Source organism: Lemur catta, chromosome 19 (genome assembly GCF_020740605.2).
Source record: "Lemur catta isolate mLemCat1 chromosome 19, mLemCat1.pri, whole genome shotgun sequence".
NCBI classification, from domain to species: domain Eukaryota; kingdom Metazoa; phylum Chordata; class Mammalia; order Primates; family Lemuridae; genus Lemur; species Lemur catta.
Genome location: NC_059146.1, coordinates 25,558,345 through 25,575,830, shown reverse-complemented (window position 1 = coordinate 25,575,830; position 17,486 = coordinate 25,558,345). Strand labels below are relative to the sequence as shown.

At 49.5% G+C, this 17,486-nt stretch overlaps 1 protein-coding gene across 1 annotated transcript; it reads left to right on the top strand.

The window, feature by feature from the left end:
- The first annotated feature begins 7,156 nt into the window (after positions 1-7,156).
- Positions 7,157-16,845, top strand: CALM3 (calmodulin 3). Its single transcript, XM_045531355.1, has 6 exons — positions 7,157-7,483; positions 11,853-11,883; positions 14,224-14,367; positions 14,536-14,642; positions 14,897-15,032; positions 15,172-16,845. Exons 1-6 carry the CDS (start codon positions 7,481-7,483, stop codon positions 15,198-15,200), a joined length of 450 nt encoding a protein of 149 aa, XP_045387311.1. The 5' UTR covers positions 7,157-7,480; the 3' UTR covers positions 15,201-16,845.
- Positions 16,846-17,486: the final 641 nt, after the last annotated feature.

The following is a 17,486-nucleotide window of genomic DNA, read 5'->3' as shown; positions in this document are numbered from 1 at the left end:
TGATTTGCATTTCTCTGGTGATTAGTGATGCGGAGTATTTTTTCATATACCTGTTGGCCATTTGTACGTCTTTTTTTGAGAAATGTCTATTAGGATCTTTTGGGCATTTTTAAATCAGATTGTCTGTTTTTTTGCTATCGAGTTGTTTGAGCTCCTTATATATTTTGGTTATTAATCCCTTGTCAAATGGATAGTTGGCAAATATTTTCTCCCATTCTGTGGGTTCTCTTTTCACTTTGTTGATTTTTCCTTTGCTGTGCAGAACTTTTTGGCTTAATGTAATCTCATGTGTCTGTTTTTGCTTTGGTTGCTTGTGTTTTTGAGGGCTTGCACAAAAAATCTTTTCCAGACCAATACCCAGGAGAATTTCCCCAGTGTTTTCTTCTAGTAGACTTAGACTTAAGTCTTTAATCCATTTTTATTTGATTTTTGTATATGGTGAGAGATAGGGATCTAGTTTCGGTCTTCTGCATGTGGTCATCCAGTTTTCCCAGCACCATTTATTAGAGACTCTGTCCTTTCCCTATTCTATGTTTTTGGTGTGTTTGTCAAAAATGAGTTGGCTACATATGCATAGATTTATGTCTGGGCTCGCTATTCTGTTCCATTTGTCTATGTGTCTTTTTATGCCAGTACCATGTTGATTTGGTTGCCATATCTTTGTAGTAAATTTTGAAGTCAGGTAATCTAATGTTTTCAGCTTTATTCTTTTTGCTCAGGATTGCTATTCAGGGTCTTTTGGGATTCCATATACATTTTCAGATAGTTTTTTTTTTTCTGTGAAGAATGTCATTGGTATTTTGAAAGGAATTGTATTGAATCTATAAATTGCTTTCAGTAGTATTGTCATTTTAACAATATTAATTCTTCCAATCCATGAGCATGGACTATCTTTCCAACTTTTTGTATCCTCTTCAATTTCTTTCATCAGAATTTTATAGTTTCCCTTGTCTAGAGATTTCACTTCTTTGGTTGAATTGATTCCTAGATATTTTATATTCTTTGTAGCTATTGTAAATGGGATTGATTTCTTGACTTCATTTTCAGATTGTTCATTGTTGGAGTATATAAATGCTACTGATTTAGGTATGTTGATTTTATATCCTATGACTTTACTGAATTTGTTTATCAGTTCTACCAGTTTTTTGGTGGAGTCTTTAGATTTTTCTAAGTATAAAATTATGTCATCTGTGAACAAGGTTAATTTGACTTCTTCCTTTCCAAATTGGATGCCCTTTATTTCTTTCTCTTGCCTAATTTCTCTGGCTAGGACTTGCAGTATTATGTTGAATAAAAGTGGTGAAAGTGAGTGTCCTTGTCTTGTTTCAGATCTTGGAGGAAAGGCTTCCAACTTTTCCTCATTCAGTACAATGATAGCTGTGGCTTTGTCATGTATGGCCTTCATTGTTTTAAGGTATGTTTCTTCTATACCCAGTTTACTGAGGGTTTTTATCATAAAAGGATATTGAATTTTATCAAATGCTTGTTCAGCATCTATTGAAAAAAATCATATGGTTTTTGTTATTGGTTCTATTAACATGATGTATCACATTTATTGATTTGAACTGTCCTTGCATCCCTGGGATGAATTCCACTTGATCGTGGTGAATGATCTTTTTAATGTCTTGTTGAATTCAGTTTGCTAGTATTTTGTAGAGGATATTTGCTTCTATGTTTATTAATGTATTGGTCTGTAATTTTCTTTTGTGTGTGTGTGTGTGTGTGTATCCTTGTTTTGGTATCAGGTTAATGCTGGCCTCATAGAATGAGTTTGGAATTATTCTCTCCTACAAAAGAATTGAACCTTTTGAAAAGTATTAGTTCTTCTTTAAGTAGAATTCATCAGGTCCTGAGCTTTTCTTTGATGGGAGATTTTTTTATTACAGCTTCTATCTTTCTACTCACTATTGATTTGTTGAGATTTTCTATTTCTTCACAGTTCAATCTTGGTAGGTTGTATGTGTCCAGGAATTTATCCATTTCTTCTAGGTTTTCCAATTTCTTGGTGTATAGTTGTTATAATAGTTTCTTTGTATTTCTGTGATCTCAGTTGTCAGCATGTCTAGTTTGTCATCTCTGATTCTATTTATTTGGGTCTTCTCTCCTTTTTTTTTTAGTAAGTCTAGCTAAAGTTTTGTTGGTTTTGTTTATCTTTTCAAAAGATCAACTTTTCATTTTGTTGACCTTCTGCATTTTTTTTAGTCTCAAATTCATTTATTTCTGCTCCAATCTTTATTATTTCTTTCCTTCTACTAATTTTGGGTTTGGTTTATTCTTGCTTTTCTCGTTCTTTGAGGTGCATCATTGGGTTTTTTATTTGAAATCTTTCTACTTTTATGATATAGATGTTTATTGCCATAAACTTCTCTTTCTGTTACTATTTCTTTGAATAAGTTTTCTACACCTTGCTCTTGCTCAACTCCCTCTTGAATACCAATAATTCTTAGATTTGGTCTTTTGAGATAATTTTCTATGTCTTGGTGATCTTCGTTCTTTTTCATTCTTTTTTCTCCTCTGACTGTGTATTTCAAACAGCTTGTCTTTGAGTTCACCAATTCTTTCCTCTGCCTGTCCATTCTGCTGTTGAGAGCTGTTAATGAATTTTTCAGTTCAGCAAGTGTATTTCTCAGTTCCAAGATTTCTGGTTTTTTTTTAAATTATTATTTCAATCTCTTTGTTAAATTTCTCTGATAAATTTCTGAATTGCTTTACTGTATCATCTTGGAGATCATTGAGTTTCCTTAAAACTGCTATTTTGAATTCTTGGGCAGAAAGCTCATATATTGCTGTCTCATTAGGGTCAGCCACTCACCCCTTGCTTTGTCCATTTGGGGAAGTCAGGGTTCTCACTTTGCTGTTGTTTCTTAAGGATGTACATCTATGTCTTTGCCTTGAAGGATCCATTATTTATTCTAGTCTTCTCTGTCTAGCTTGTTTTGGTTTTCAGTGGATATGTTTGCTTATCCTTTATAATTTACTTATTGATTTTCTTTCTGTTTTTCCCATTATGTTACTGTCTCCTTTTCAGCACTAGATGGAGAGTTAAGCCCAGGTTTACATTGGCTCTCGTAAAGGATAAGCGTGCTGCCCCTCCCAAATGGGGGCTATCTTGGTAGCGTGGGAAGGCTGTCTATGGAACGAAGCTCCTACACTGCAGTGCTGCCGAACGGCCACTTTGATTTGGTGTCTCCTTTGGCCAAGTTACAGAGTAGAGTTTCCAGGACTGGGGATGGTAGTCTTGCCTCTCCCCCTTTGTCTCTGGCAGTCCTCAAAAATATTTCTGCCTTCAGGCAGTCCCAATGCTCCTCTAGGTTGAGGCAGGGACAGGTCTTTTACTAGGGAACCCAAGATAATGGAGAAGCTGGTTGATAACTTCAATCTTACTCTTTCTAGTGTAGAAACCATGAGTCAGGTGACATTTTCCACCAGCTTGGTGCCATGCAGATTGAGGGGAGGGGCATTGTGGACATGGAAGTCCAATTCTCTTACCATCTGCTGAGAGATTTTTCACTCCTCTGTGGCCCTGGGAACTGTCTCATCCTTATATCTGAGATCTGGGATATTACTGGTGATAATCTCAGCATTGTATATTTGTTTTTCATTTTCTGTTGGGGAGGGAGTGAAGCCAGCTTGCTTCTATGCCACCATTATGTAACCAGTAGTCCTCCTGGGTTGCAGTTTTAAATAGGGTGGTCATGGTAGGTCATAACTGAGAATATGTCATTTGAACCAAGACTTGATGCTACAGAGGGGATAAACCATGTGGATACTGTGGGGAGAGCATTTGAAGAAGAGGAAATAATATAAAGGTCTTGAGGCAGGAACCAGCCAGAAGTGTTCAAGAAACAGCAAAGAGGCCTATGTGGCTGAACAGAGCAAGTGCAGAGGTGTGAGGTGAAGTCAAAAAAATAATGAGATCATCAGAATGTGGTGCGGGTAAAGCAACAAATAATAAATATTGTTGGACTTGGTGTTTGTGCAGCTGATGAATATAAACTGGTATGTCATTGGGATTTTAATTTACATTTCCCTGATTATAATGGAGTTTAGCCTTAGTTTATTGGTCATTCCTAAAGTTCAGAAGATTTGAAGCTTCCTGCTTTGTCTAGGGGTAAAAGAAAAAAAAAATAAGAAATTAAAAAAAAAAGATTTGAAGCTAATACTGAGACTCTTGAGTGACTGTTACATAGGACAAATTGGAAGCCTGGAAGCCCAGGAAGTTCCCTGGAAGGTCACTGACATAATTTTCCAATCCTGGAAAGGAGGGGTTTTGAAACTACGGTTACCAGATTTAACAAATAAGAATACAGGATGCTCAGTTGATTTGAATTTCCGATAAATAACAAAAGTTTTATTAGTATATCTTGTGCAATTTTTGTTCAAAAACATTACATTAAGCAAAAGAAGCTGAGCACAAAAGAATACGTGCTCTGTGCACAATGGCTCATGCCCATAATCCTAGCTACTCAGAAGGCTGAGGCAGGATGATCACTTGAGTCCAGGAGTTCAAGACCAGCCTGGGCAACAGAGTGAGATCCCTGTGTCTAAGAAAAAAATAAAAAATTAAATAAATATGATTCCATTTCTATAAAATTCTAGAACAGGCAAACTAATCTATAGTGACAGAAGTCAGAATAGTGGTTGCGTGGGGAAGGAAAGAATTGACTGTGAAGGGCATAGGGGAGCTAAATTCTGGAGTGATGGAAATATTCTGTAGCAATAGTATTGTCTTGGGTGGTGGCTACACAAGTTTATGCAATTGTCAAAACTCATTGAACTGACTATTTAAGATCTGTGACATTTTTGAATGCAAATTGTGCCACACATGTAAAATAAATTGGATCACGTGGCTAACTCTGAACCAATCACAGGCAAGGAAGTAGGGCTACGCTGATTGGCTTATGCCTGAGCCACAAGGCCCCTCGCTGAAGTAGACACAAGAATCAGCTTCCACCAAAGCAAAGGAAGTTACCAAAAGGGGGAGTATGGGGATGGTTGACAGCTATGCTTGGCTCCTATAACAAAGAGACTCAAAATAGCAATGGCTTAAGCAATTTAGACATTTATTTCTCTTTCAAATAAAAGCTGGACACTAGGGATGAAAGGGTGATCTCTGCTTCAAGAAACCATCAAGGTCCCACGTGCCATACTCACCCCTGGTCTCTCATGTCATGCCCAAGATGGCTGCTCCATCAACAGGAAAGAGGATTCCCTCCCATTATGGGACTCAGAAGTTACATGTATCATTTTGGCTAATATCCTTTTGGCCAGAATTCAGTCAGATGACCACTGCAAGGAAGATTGGGAAATGTAGTTTTTATTCTGGGTGGCAATGTGCTCAGCTAAAATTCTATTACTCCAGAAGATGGGGAGAATGGATAATGGCAGACAAATACAATCTCTGCCACTAGCAGCCATCATCATATCTTCTAGAGACTGGTAGTGTAATGCGTGTTTAAGAGGGTTTAAGGGTCTGCAGTCAAATTGCTTGGGGTCAGATCCTGACTCTAGTTCCTACTGTATGACCATGGGCAAACTACTTCACTTCTTTGTGCTTGATCAAGCCTTCTTACCTCTCTGGTCTCATCTAATTCCAATGACAATAAAACAGTTTCACTCGGTGGAAAATGGAGGCAATGGGCCCATACGGAGGTTGTGAGAATTAAATGAATTAAGGCAGGTAAAGGGTTTGGAATAGTGTCTGACACAGAGTAAGTGTTCAAAAGTGTTAATAGTATTATTTTTTATTATTTTACAGGCATAAATAATGCAGAAGTTAAGATCTGCCTGGTAGAAATTGAGGGGGAGAAAGAGAGAGAGAAGATAGAGAGCATGAACCTGACTTTATTTTGCTTAAACTAACTTGAGATAAAAAGGAAATTTTAATGGCTTATTTAATAAAACTTTTTGCATGGTGGTGTGCAGCCTGCCTCAAGAGTACTGGAACCAGGGAAATGAGTGCCAACAAGACTCTCTCTTGATCCATCTCTTCTTTACCTCTCCCCTGTGTCAGTTTTATTCTCACCTTCTCTAGATACTTTCTTCCCTGAGCTATATAGGGGTCAGGGTGAGGAAACAGCCACAGACAGAACCTATACGAAGGCACTATGCCTTCACAGCCGCACCACCCAAAAGGAAAAGGCTTCTTGCCATCAAGCTCCAGATCCAAAAACCCAAGGAAAGGCTTTCGTTGGTTCAGCCTACTTTCTGTTTCAAAGTGGCACATAATGATTGGACCAGCTTGACTCATTTGTCCATCCCTCAGCCAATCACCGAGGTGGGGAGGAGGACACATAAAGAATGTCAGTTCCTGTTCCAAATAAAGAGGGTGTCATCAGAGCTCCAGTAAACAGTCTCATCTAAACTTCCTATCAATTCTTCTTCCTACTATGCCTGGAACCCTGGAATAAGGAATGAAAGTCAGGTCGTCTAGGAGATGACAAGAGAGTGGTTGGGAAGTACGGTCTCCCCAGGCAAGCACAAATCCCTGCATACAGAAGGCGCTCAAATAATGTTTATTGAATGAATGACTGAATTAACAGTGTTCCCAGAAGCTGTCCTGGATGGGCCCCAATTTCACAGACCCTTAGTAGATCAAGAATGAAGCGGGTATAGGGGTCCCGCACACTGGTAGAACGCGTCTTAGGACGCAGACACATAGTCCGGGAGGCCGGAACCTTTAAGCATCGGGCAGAACCTTGAAGACCCCGCCATCCCCAAGGGCCCAGTTGGGGGCGGGGCTTCTAGACCCCAGCATTTTGGATCGAACCATCTCCCATCTGTTAAAAGGGAGAGCTGAGAAAGTCCCTCTGCCTCTTTCCCCAGGCCTTTTACCACTCCCCAGCCACCAAGACAATGTATTTCCTTCTTTAATAGCCACACATTTCTCCCTTCGCCTTCTTAAGCCTCAGAGCTCCACGCAACCACACATTTGAGGCTTCCCCACCATCACCTCGCAGTGGCTCGCCCCAGTTTGACGCATTGCAGGGAAGGCCGGACCAATCAGCGCCACGCTCTCATTTCTGCCACGGGCCGGGCCCAATAGCGGCGCGGCTCACAGGGAGACGCGTCACGCGCCGCCGAGTGGTGCCCCTCCGCCGGGGAGGAAAGTGGAGTGGGCACAGGGGGCGGGGCGCGCGGCCACAGAAAGTAGTCCCACGGCGAGAAGGCGCGCTCGAGCGCGCGCCCGGCGGCAAATCCCGGTCCTGCGCGGGGTGGGGACAAGAGATCCGCGGGCCCGTGGCTGCGGAAAGGGGCGCGGAGGGATCCGTGGGAGCCGCAGTGCGGCGGCGCGCGGGCCGGGCGAGGCGGGGCGCGCGCGGCGGCCGTTGAGGGACCGTTGGGGCGGGCGGCGGCGGCGGCGCGCGCTGCGGGCAGTGAGTGTGGAGGCGCGGACGCGCGGCGGAGCTCGAGCTGCTGCAGCTGCTGCCGCCGCCGGAGAAACCTTGATCCCCGTGCTCCGGACACCCCGGGCCTCGCCATGGTGAGTGAGGTTGAGGGGGCTGACGTGGGGGCTCTGAGGCGGGCGTGGCGGGCAGGACCCCTAAGAGGGCGAGCGGACCCGGAGTGGGGGCGTCCGGGCCCCAGCGGGAGCCTCGGGACCCTCCGTGCACCTCTGCCAGGAGCGTTTGATCCCAGAGCGGAGCGTCTGGAGCCCAAAAGGCTTCCGAAAGCGACTTTAGCACCGAATGGGGTGTTTATATTCCCCAATGGCTAGCTGAGCCCCCAAAGGGGGCATTTGAACCCGGGATGGAAGCGTCTGGATTCCCAAAAAAGACTTTTGGACCTCAGAAAAGGATTTTTTTTTTACCCAGGATGGGGAGTTTGGTCTCAGAATTGGAGTGTTTGAACCCTAGAGAGATGAAATAAGAAAAATGGGCCGGGGAGGGGAACTATTTGGGCCCTGATGGAGGCTTTGGGTCCTGGGAGGATGCGGGGAAGGGGGAACGGAGGAGGCTGGGCAGCTCCTGCAAGGGTGGCGGTGGGTAGCTGGGCCCGGGGGCAGAGGAGAGGGTCAGGGATGGGCAGTGACTTCTGCAGCTTAGACCCTTTGGGGGCTGGTCTACAAAGACCAGCATTGCAGAGGAGAAGGAGGGTGAGGTGCAGGCTTAGGGGTGGGTGGCAGCAGAGAAGATGCTCTAGAAGCCTTCTAACCTCTCAGGACTGAGAAGGATTGGGGTCGTGGAGGTGGTTAAAAGGGGGTTAGCAAGACTGGTGCTTGTCAGTAGTGGGGGAACAGGGGGCCTTGTGATTAATTTGAGGGGTAGCTGTAAAAGGTTCTGAGGTCACTAATGGGTTAATACTTGAACTAGGAAGAGAGAATTTTTTTGATGGGGGGGGGAGATTGGGGAGGAATGTTGTGTTTGGGTCCGGGGGAAGATGGGTTTCAAGGTGAGGGATGGGAAAGGACTTTGGTTTGGGTGGTGGGAGGTGAGGTTGAAGGAGAAAATGAATGGCAGCCAAGGTGGGCCTGGGTTTGGAGGTGGATGTGGGGAGCTCTGTGGCAGTCTCCAGGGAAAGGCGAGGACAAAGACTGCTCAGTCTGGATTGGGAGTGGACTGCAGAGGCCAGAGGGAATGGTTAGACAGTCCCCCTTCCCAGGAATAATGGGGTTGGGCACCAGGGCAGTGGGAGCAGGTGGGCGGAGTTGTTCAGGCCCCTATTGCGCACTGAAGCTGCATGAAATGGGGGTGGGGGATCAAAGTTTGGGGCGCATCAGATGAGCCAGCTCTTTTAAGCCTAGAAGCCTCACCCCCTCACTGCCGCTTTCAGGCCAGGAGAGCTGCCTTTTCCAAACAGGGGTGCTGGTTTGCTCATGATCTCCAGCTCCATGCACCATTCTGCATCTCCTCACTTGTGCCAAATGACAGTGCAGTACAGTGTGGCGTCAGTGACAATCGGATGCCTATTCCCTTGCCTTGGGGGTGGGGGCTGCAGAGCTTGATCAGAGAGGGCCTTTGGGGGGACCCCTTCATCAGCCTGAGGGCCACTTGTCCCATTCAGGGCCCTCACTGAGTGCTTCTGTTAATTCACACAGCTAGGGCTTTGAGAGAAAACCAGCAGACTAGTTCTTTCCTATTCCCTGCCACCCACAACACCCACAGCCCCCCCAGGCTGAGCCTGGGAACTGAGCGCCGCCATCCTCCCTGGCAAGGCTGGGGAGAACAGGCAGCCGCTGCTGTGTATCAGATCTCATACTTGCTGACACAGACCTGATGGCTCCTCTTGCCGCTACCCCATTTTCCCCCAGCAGAAGCTTGCTAGAGGGGCCCTGAAGCACTAGCAGGTGCCAGCAGTTCCCCTCACCTCCAGAATTGGACCCCAGCTTTGCCCTAACTAGTTTCTCTCTCCATTTGTAATCAGTAAGGTATCGGTGGGACAAGTCACTGTTAACTGGCCTTGGACTTTGGCCTGAGCTCTGTGGCTCCTCCTTGGCCCGGGTGAGGGGCCCTGGCCTTGGTTTCTGATCTCATCTAACACTGCGCTCTGGCATTGGCTGGGGGCTGGGGCAAGGCAGAGAAATAATACCCTCTTACCCTCCCCCACCCCAAGCTTTTTTTTCTTGTCCAGCCCCTTGCTAGAGGCTAAGATGAGGGATAAGAAAGCAGGAGACCAGCCGGGTTATTTTGGAGACAGTTTTTGGTGAAAGCTTACAATCTGGGAAGGAAAGAAGCCCTGAGAAGGGGTCCCAGCAATCAGTAATCACTTCTCAGGTGATGTTTTCTGGGCAGCAACCATGCTTTGAGATCTATAGCTCAGAAATGGGACATTTCCTTGACCAAGCAGGGGAATGGGTCTCCTAAATGGGAAGGAGAGTGTCTGACAGGCCCTTTATGCAGAGCCACGCCTATTTGCAGCAACCCTGTGACAAGCAAATGTGGCAGTACCTCATCTGTGTCTTCCAGCTTTTTGGTGGGGAATGGCAAACACCAGCCTCCAGAGCCACTCGTGGGCATTCTGCAACCTGCCCCAGCCTCCTTGCCCCCAGCCCCTCACCATGCTGCCCAAAGGTCAGGGAGAACTGGGCTTCCTGTAGAGCAGTGTGGTGGGGTGGGAATTCCCTGATTGGGCTCGCTTTTCCATTCTAGGCCAGGGGAAGAGAATGAAAAGCAGATGGAATGGCAGGCCTCCTCTCCAGGCTGCTCCTGTCCTCTGTTCTTCCTCTTCCCCTCCCCCGGCATTGCCTGCCTTTGGTAACCAGAAGCCCATCCTCTCTTCTCACTTTCCCCAAGTGGCTTCCTCAGGTGTCAGGATCTAGGCGATGGCCCCAGGCTTCTTTGCCTGTAGGAACCAAGGGGGACAGATGGGGCAAGGGGCTTGTGGGCCTGGGGGTGCCAGGTTGGCGTTTAGGAGCCCAACAACCCGATCTTTTTTGAAGGTAATGCAGAAGAGTCTTCGTTTGGTCTCCTGACTGTCCCTTTAGACTTTGGACTTTTCCAGAATATGCATGTGTGGCATTTTTCCTTCTCTACCTTCCTTTTCCTCCCTCCCTCAGCCATCTCCCTTCTGTCATCATCACTTTGATTTCCCCTCCTATTCTGTCTATTTGGGGCTTGGCCTCAAGTTCCTCTTCCCTTAGATTTAAAAAAAATTTTTTTTTAGATCAGCAGTTCCTAATATTTGGGACGGGGTTGGGGGTGGGGGAAGCAGGCAGTGGTTGGTTCCTAGCTTCTAGAACCTGTATGCAGAATAATGCAAATATGCACAATAGTTTGCATCAGTTTCTGTGGCTCTCAAACTCAAGACTAGAACCCTGCTGTGGACTTGGAGCCCCTTTCCCCTAATTGTGAAAGGAAGTAAAGGAAGGGGAACAGTCATCTGGACCCAAGTGGTCCAAGGATGGTGGCACCTTCTTGGCAGCATTCACAAAAACCAAGGAAAATTTGTCTTTTGGCTCCTTAAAGCTAAACGTTGGGATTCAGGCCCCCATCTAGCTCCTGCCCCGTGGGATCTCTCTATCTGGCTGCTTCCCAGCACACCAGTGCGGGAGAAGCCAGCCCCTGCATTTCCTCTCCCCACCCCCCAACCCCGCATGCAGCAAGGGCTGCCTGCCACCAACTGGCCAGTCCCCAGAGTGGCCAGGCTGGAAGGGGTTAAAAACTGCAGCGCAAACAGACATCAGTCCTTTGCCACCGCTGCTGTTGCATGCTGCAGTCTTCTCCCTGACATTTGTCCCTCCTGCCCAAAGAAACAGAACAGAATGGTGCCCTGTGTTCAAGGGGGTAAAGCAGCTGCCTCCAGCCTCACCAGAGTTCTTTCAGGCATTCACAGCAACTCAGAACTACCAGTCAGGAGAATTTTTGCCACTTGGGTCCACTCTGCCTGGGCCTAGTGCCTCCAAATAGGTGACACAGAAACTAGCAAAGATAGCCCCAGCCATCGTTCCTCTGCCCTACCCAAGGACTGGCCTGTTTCAGTTTGGAGCCTTCTAGAGCTGCTTGATTAAGCCTCCAGGGCAACTGCTTCCTTCACGCAGGCTCTGAGGCTCCCGGCAGCAAGGCACGAACTGTGCTGTGCCATGCCGGTGCAGCTGGTTTGGGGCTGGGGCCGGCAATTTTTCCCCACCCCTGTGGCTCCGGCACACTGGGTCGGGATTGGAAGCCCACGGGTCTGGGCAGCTTGATCAGGCCCTGCACCCGGTAGGCCTGGGTGTCCAGCCCACCCCAGTCCCAGCCTGCTTTATCACGGGCCCTGATTCTGCCTCAGACCCTGACTCTGGTGTGCACATCCCTTGCCCAGAGGGAATGCTGTGTGGAACTGGCCTCGCCAGGGGGTGCCGGGCTGAGTAAGGAAGGTGCATCTGTGCTAGCTGCCTGGCCTGGTGACTAACTTTCTCCTTCCTGCTTTTCCAGGCTGACCAGCTGACTGAGGAGCAGATCGCAGGTGAGTTTTACCGTCGTCCCCTCATCTTGCCTCAGGAAAGCTCTGTATCCCCAGCCAAACCTTATCCACCCAGGAGTAACATCTGAAGGATGAACACATGTGCCTCAGTGACACCAAGCCCTGTGGTCCCGAGATGTGTCTTTGCCAGACGGCAAGACAAAGGCTGTGTTCCTCTTCTGGCCCTGGGTCATCTAGGGGCTTTGATACCAGTGGCTGTAGGAGGACCCCAGCTCTTTCTCCCAGCTCAAGCCAGATAGGCTTAGAAGATGCACCCTCTGCCTCTCTGTGGGGCTGCAGAGCTCCTGTCCCACTTTAGGAGCCGCCCAGGAGATGGCTCGTCACGCCCACCTCTGCACTCGCCTGCGCTTTGCACTTCCTTCTGCACGTGCCTGCGCTTGCCTTTCCCCTGCCAGCAATGCTTCTCTCCTAGCTCCCTGCATGGGCAGCTCCTTCTCACCCTTCAGGTCTCAGCTCAAATGTCACCTTGGAAAAGCCTTCCCTAACCCCACCTCTCAAGCAGACAACCTTCCTTTACTGTCTAGCATATCACTGCTCCTTATTTCCTTCATGCCTTTCTTACTGTCTGAAATTTTTTTTTTATGTCTTTACCTGTTATATTTCGTGTCACTAGGTGTAAGTTTCATGCGTTTGGAACTTGATTTTGTTGTTCTCTGCTGTATCCTCAGTACCTAGAACATAGTAGGTGCTCCGTAAATTTTTACTGGCTAAACAAATGAATAAACAATCACGTATCTCTCAACAAGCTGAAAAGAAATCCCTGGATCCCATGTAATTCATTTTGTAGCTCCCTCAACCTCCAGAAAGATCAGGTGCAGAGACTATTGTGTGATTGTTCCCATGTTCCCCTCTTCTCCAAACTGAGCTGCCTGAAGGCAGGGACCAGCTCTTGGTTTATCTCCTTAGCTGCTGCCAGCACAAAGTAAATAAGGGGGAAGATGCCAAGAATGGGCCCCCGGCCCCACCAGCTACCTGAACCCCAGCTTTGCTCTCGGGTTCAACCAGCTATGTGACAAGTACTAAATGCCCAGCTTCTGAACTGGGAGGAGGCAGGAATGGACTTCCCTTCTTTTATTTCTGCCCCCACCCCCTAACACACAGAGTCACACCTGCAGCTTCAAAATTTTGGCCCCTGGCAGCTCTGGCGACCCGCTGATGAAAGGGAGAGGACTGCCTTAGTTAGTGTCCAGGGAGCTCAGAGTGCCCACCTGACCCACTCCCCTGCCCTCCCCAAGAACAACAGGTCCTCAGCACAGGGAAGTCCCAACATCCCCAAGGAGACTCTTACATTTTCCCAGGGCCTGGAGGTTCAGGGTCACAGCAACCCAGCTGTGTGTATCCCACCCCACCTGCCACCCATACCCCAACTCTCTGCCCTTGTGTAACACAAACACTCTGCTTTTCACCTTGTCCCCATTAGCAAAGTGTCCACCACCTCACCCCAGCCCACACCCTCTGGGAATAGGCTGCCAGGCATCTGTTCTTTGAGGGTTGGGGGTAGGGAGCACCAGGTGCCAAAATGGGTCCAGTGGGAGGGCAGGAGCCACGTGCTTCCCTCCCCGCTCAGCAAACAGCATCTCCCCGCTCCTGATGCGTCCCCAGCTGTGGCCTTCCCACTCAGCACCACTAGCTCCTCATCCTCCTGGCTTGGCAGCCGGCCCCTCGCCTCCCATCCCCCCAGCCACCCCACGCACCGTCCGTCAGCCGTGCTCTGCCGACCACCCCCAGGCTTCACCACACACAGTGGCTCAGCTCCTCTGGAAGTGGGCAGCACCCACAGCAGGGGACAGGGTTGGCAGTCCCAGTCAGAAGGGACTTGATGCCCACGTTTCCTCTTTAGCCCAGCCAGCGGCATTCCACAGCCTCCCCTCCCTTTTCTCCCCCACCCTTCCCTCCCCAGCCAGTTGACCTTGGCTAGCTAGCATACTTCAAATGAAGAATTCTCGTAGCTCTCATCCACTCCGTAACTTTGGTCCATTTCCTTATTTGAGGGAGAAGCCAAAGCCAGGGACCAAAAAGAAATGTAGAATTATCTAGTGACAGCTATCGCCCATCTTCCCCATGGTCTCCACTGAGCTGGGACGGCTGAAGGGAGAGCTTTGCCTGGCACAGCGCAGATGTTCACCAGCTGTTGAGTGAAAGGAGGAAGGGTTCTGCCCTGAGCGCTGAAGAGAGAGGGTTGGGCAGGACTTAAAGTCTGTCCCAGTTTCTTTAGGTGGGACTGACTCCATTGGCCTTCCTCCAAGGAGGAGTCCAGCATCCGGAGGGAAGGATTTTCCCATGGGCCTCTTGACCCCTGACTCAGTCCCCTTCTTCCCCCAGAGTTCAAGGAGGCCTTCTCCCTCTTCGACAAGGATGGAGATGGCACTATCACTACCAAGGAGTTGGGGACAGTGATGAGATCCCTGGGACAGAACCCCACTGAAGCAGAGCTGCAGGACATGATAAATGAGGTGGATGCAGATGGTGAGTCCCCAGGGAGTTTGTGGGCAGCCCTACTCTTGGTCACCCCAGATGACCACAGGGAGCCTCCCTCAGGGTGATGGATAAGCCAGTGTTTCCTCTGCTGGGGCCCTGGGTCATCTCCCAGGGCCCGAGTCTAGAGCATTCCCCCCTCCTTTCCCCACTTGCCAGGGAACGGGACCATTGACTTCCCGGAGTTCCTGACCATGATGGCCAGAAAGATGAAGGACACAGACAGTGAGGAGGAGATCCGAGAGGCGTTCCGTGTCTTTGACAAGGTAAGCCGTCCTTTCCAGGGACAGCTCTGACACCGATGCCAGCCTTTGGGCAGACAGACTAGAACTGGAGCCACTGAGCCACCACTCCAGGGAGGCCTGGGTCCCAGTGCTAGCCCCACTGCTAACCTCCTCTGCCACCTCACACAGCCCCCTTCACTCTGCTGGCTGCCAAGCGAGGGTGATGACGGTCGCTCTTGCTGCCTCTCTCCCACCCGGAGAAGTGCCTAGTGAAAGCCTTTGTCCCCACCCCCCAGGATGGGAATGGCTATATCAGCGCTGCAGAGCTGCGTCATGTAATGACGAACCTGGGGGAGAAGCTGACCGACGAGGAGGTGGATGAGATGATCAGAGAGGCTGACATTGATGGAGACGGCCAGGTCAATTATGAGGGTGAGTCAGTGCCAGGCTGTCTCTGGGGCAAGCAGAGAGTCGCGGCTTCGGCAACAAGTCCCCGGGTCCCCTGTGTCAGAGTGCTGCTGGCCGCTCAGCCTGCTCGCCTGACGTCGTCTCTCTCTGTTTCACTTCACAGAGTTTGTACAGATGATGACTGCAAAGTGAAGGCCCCTGGGCAGCTGGTGATGCCCGTTCTCTTGATCTCTCTTCTCGCGCGCGCACTCTCTCTTCAACACTCCCTTGCGTACCCCGGTTCTAGCAAACACCAATTGATTGACTGAGAATCTGATAAAGCAACAAAAGATTTGTCCCAAGCTGCATGATTGCTCTTTCTCCTTCTTCCCGAGTCTCCCTCCACGCCCCTCATCTCCTCCTTTCGCCACCCCCCTTCCACTCACATCTTTCAAGGCCTGATGCATTCATAAGACGAATCCCTCCCCAGTTCCCTTAGGGGAGCCTCTGCCCTCCTCTAGCCCGGGTGGCTCTCCTCCGTTTCGGTTTGTTCCCTTTTGTTTGTCATCTTATTTTGGGTGCTGGGGTGGCTGCCAGCCCTGTCCTGGGACCTGCTGGGGAGGGAACTGAGGCCCTCGCCCAGGCAGAAGAGCATGCCCTTTGCTGTTGCATGCAACCAGCCCTGTGATTCTGTGTGCAGATCCCAGCAGCCTTTTGGGGCAGGGGTGCCAAGAGAGGCATTCCAGAAGGACTGAAGGGGCATTGAGGCATTGTGGCATTGACGAGATGTGGCCCAGGAGGGGGTCAGGGGGCAAGGGGGTCCTGGAAGCTGGCATTCTTTTACTACTCGAGGGGGCCGACTCACAGAAGGGGACTGACAGAGTGGGCAACACTCAGATCCCGCTGGCTGCTGTTCTGGAACCATCGGATTGGCTTTCTGAGGTGTGGCTGGGTGGGGGACTGCCCATTTGGCCACTCCGCAAATTGTACTTGCCCACGTTCCTAAAGCAATCTCAAGCTGTTCTGTAAATACCTGGTGCTAACATCCCATGCCGCTCCCCCCTCCTGATGCACCCACCCACCCTGCCCCACCGCCTGAGGGCCCGTCCTAGGAATGGATGTGGGGATGGTCGCTCTGTAATGTGCTGGTTACCCTTTTTTCCCCTTATGGCCCTTAAAATTTTGATTTTGTTCTAAACCATGCTGGGCTGGCTGAAGGGTGGGGAGAGGGAAGATGGGCCCCACCATGCTCTCAAGAGAACATACCTGCAATAAAACGATCTCGTGGGCCAGCCGCCTAGAGGGCGGCAGCTGAGGGCAGCCTCTGCTTCCTGGTCAGCCGGCACCTCCCGCTTCTCCGTGGTGACTTGGCGCCGCTTCCTCACATCCGTGCTCTGTGCCCGCCTCTCCCCGTGCCCGCCTGCCTGCCCCCACATTCCCCAGCGGAGAGCATGATCCGTGCCCTTGCTTCTGACTTTCGCCTCTGGGACAAGTAAGTCAATGTGGGCAGTTCAGTCGTTCTGGGTCATTTTCCCTTTTCTGATCATTTCATCTGGTCCCCCCGACTCCCACCCCACACTGCCCAGGTCGATCAAGTGGCTTTTCCTGGGACCTGCCCAGTTTTGAGAATCTCTTCTCATCCACCCTCTGGCACCCAGCCTCCGAGGGAGGGAGGGACGGGGCATAATGGGAGACCCAGCCGAGAGCTGAGGGTAAGGGCAGGTAGGCGTGAGGCTGTGGACATTTTCGGAATGTTTTGGTTTTGTTTTTTTTTTAAACCGGGCAATATTGTGTTCAGTTCAAGCTGTGAAGAAAAATATATATCAATGTTTTCCAATAAAATACAGTGACTACCTGATTGGCTCCTCCCCTCTTAATCTCAGTTTCTGGGCCTGCCATGCCCTTCCTCCATGCTGGCTCTAAAGATGTGTCCAGTCAGTGCAGCAGAGTGGGCACCTCTGAGTCCAAGTTCTGATCCCAGCTAGACTGCAGGGTCGTCAGGGGCAGGATACTGTCCTGGGTACGTCAGTCACAAACAGACTGCAGACTGCAAGGCGAGAACTGAGAGGCAGACCCGTCACACCCCAAGAGCACAAAGAGAAGAGTCCAGTCCAGCTCAGCCCAGTCAGGTGGCAGGATTGAGCTGAGACCTGAAAGATGGGCAGTCGCCTAGCTGGAAGGGAGGGAAGGGTGTTCCAGTCAGAGGGAACAGCATATGTAGAAGCCCTGAGGCAGGAGGAACTATGAAACTGGTGAGCACCTGGAGTGGCATGGGGCCACATGAGAGGAAGGTGGGGCACACCTGCAGTGAGCTCAGCAGGGTGCCTTGGGGAAGGGGGTGGCATTTGCCAAGTGTGGATATGCAATGGTGAGGAAATAGGCACGGTCCTGAGCCCACAGGGCATGGGACTCAGGGTCAGTTTGACACAAAAAGCCCAGAACAACTGCAAACTACAGAAAGCTCATTAACTTCCTTGTGGTGAGGGAAATGAAGAAGAG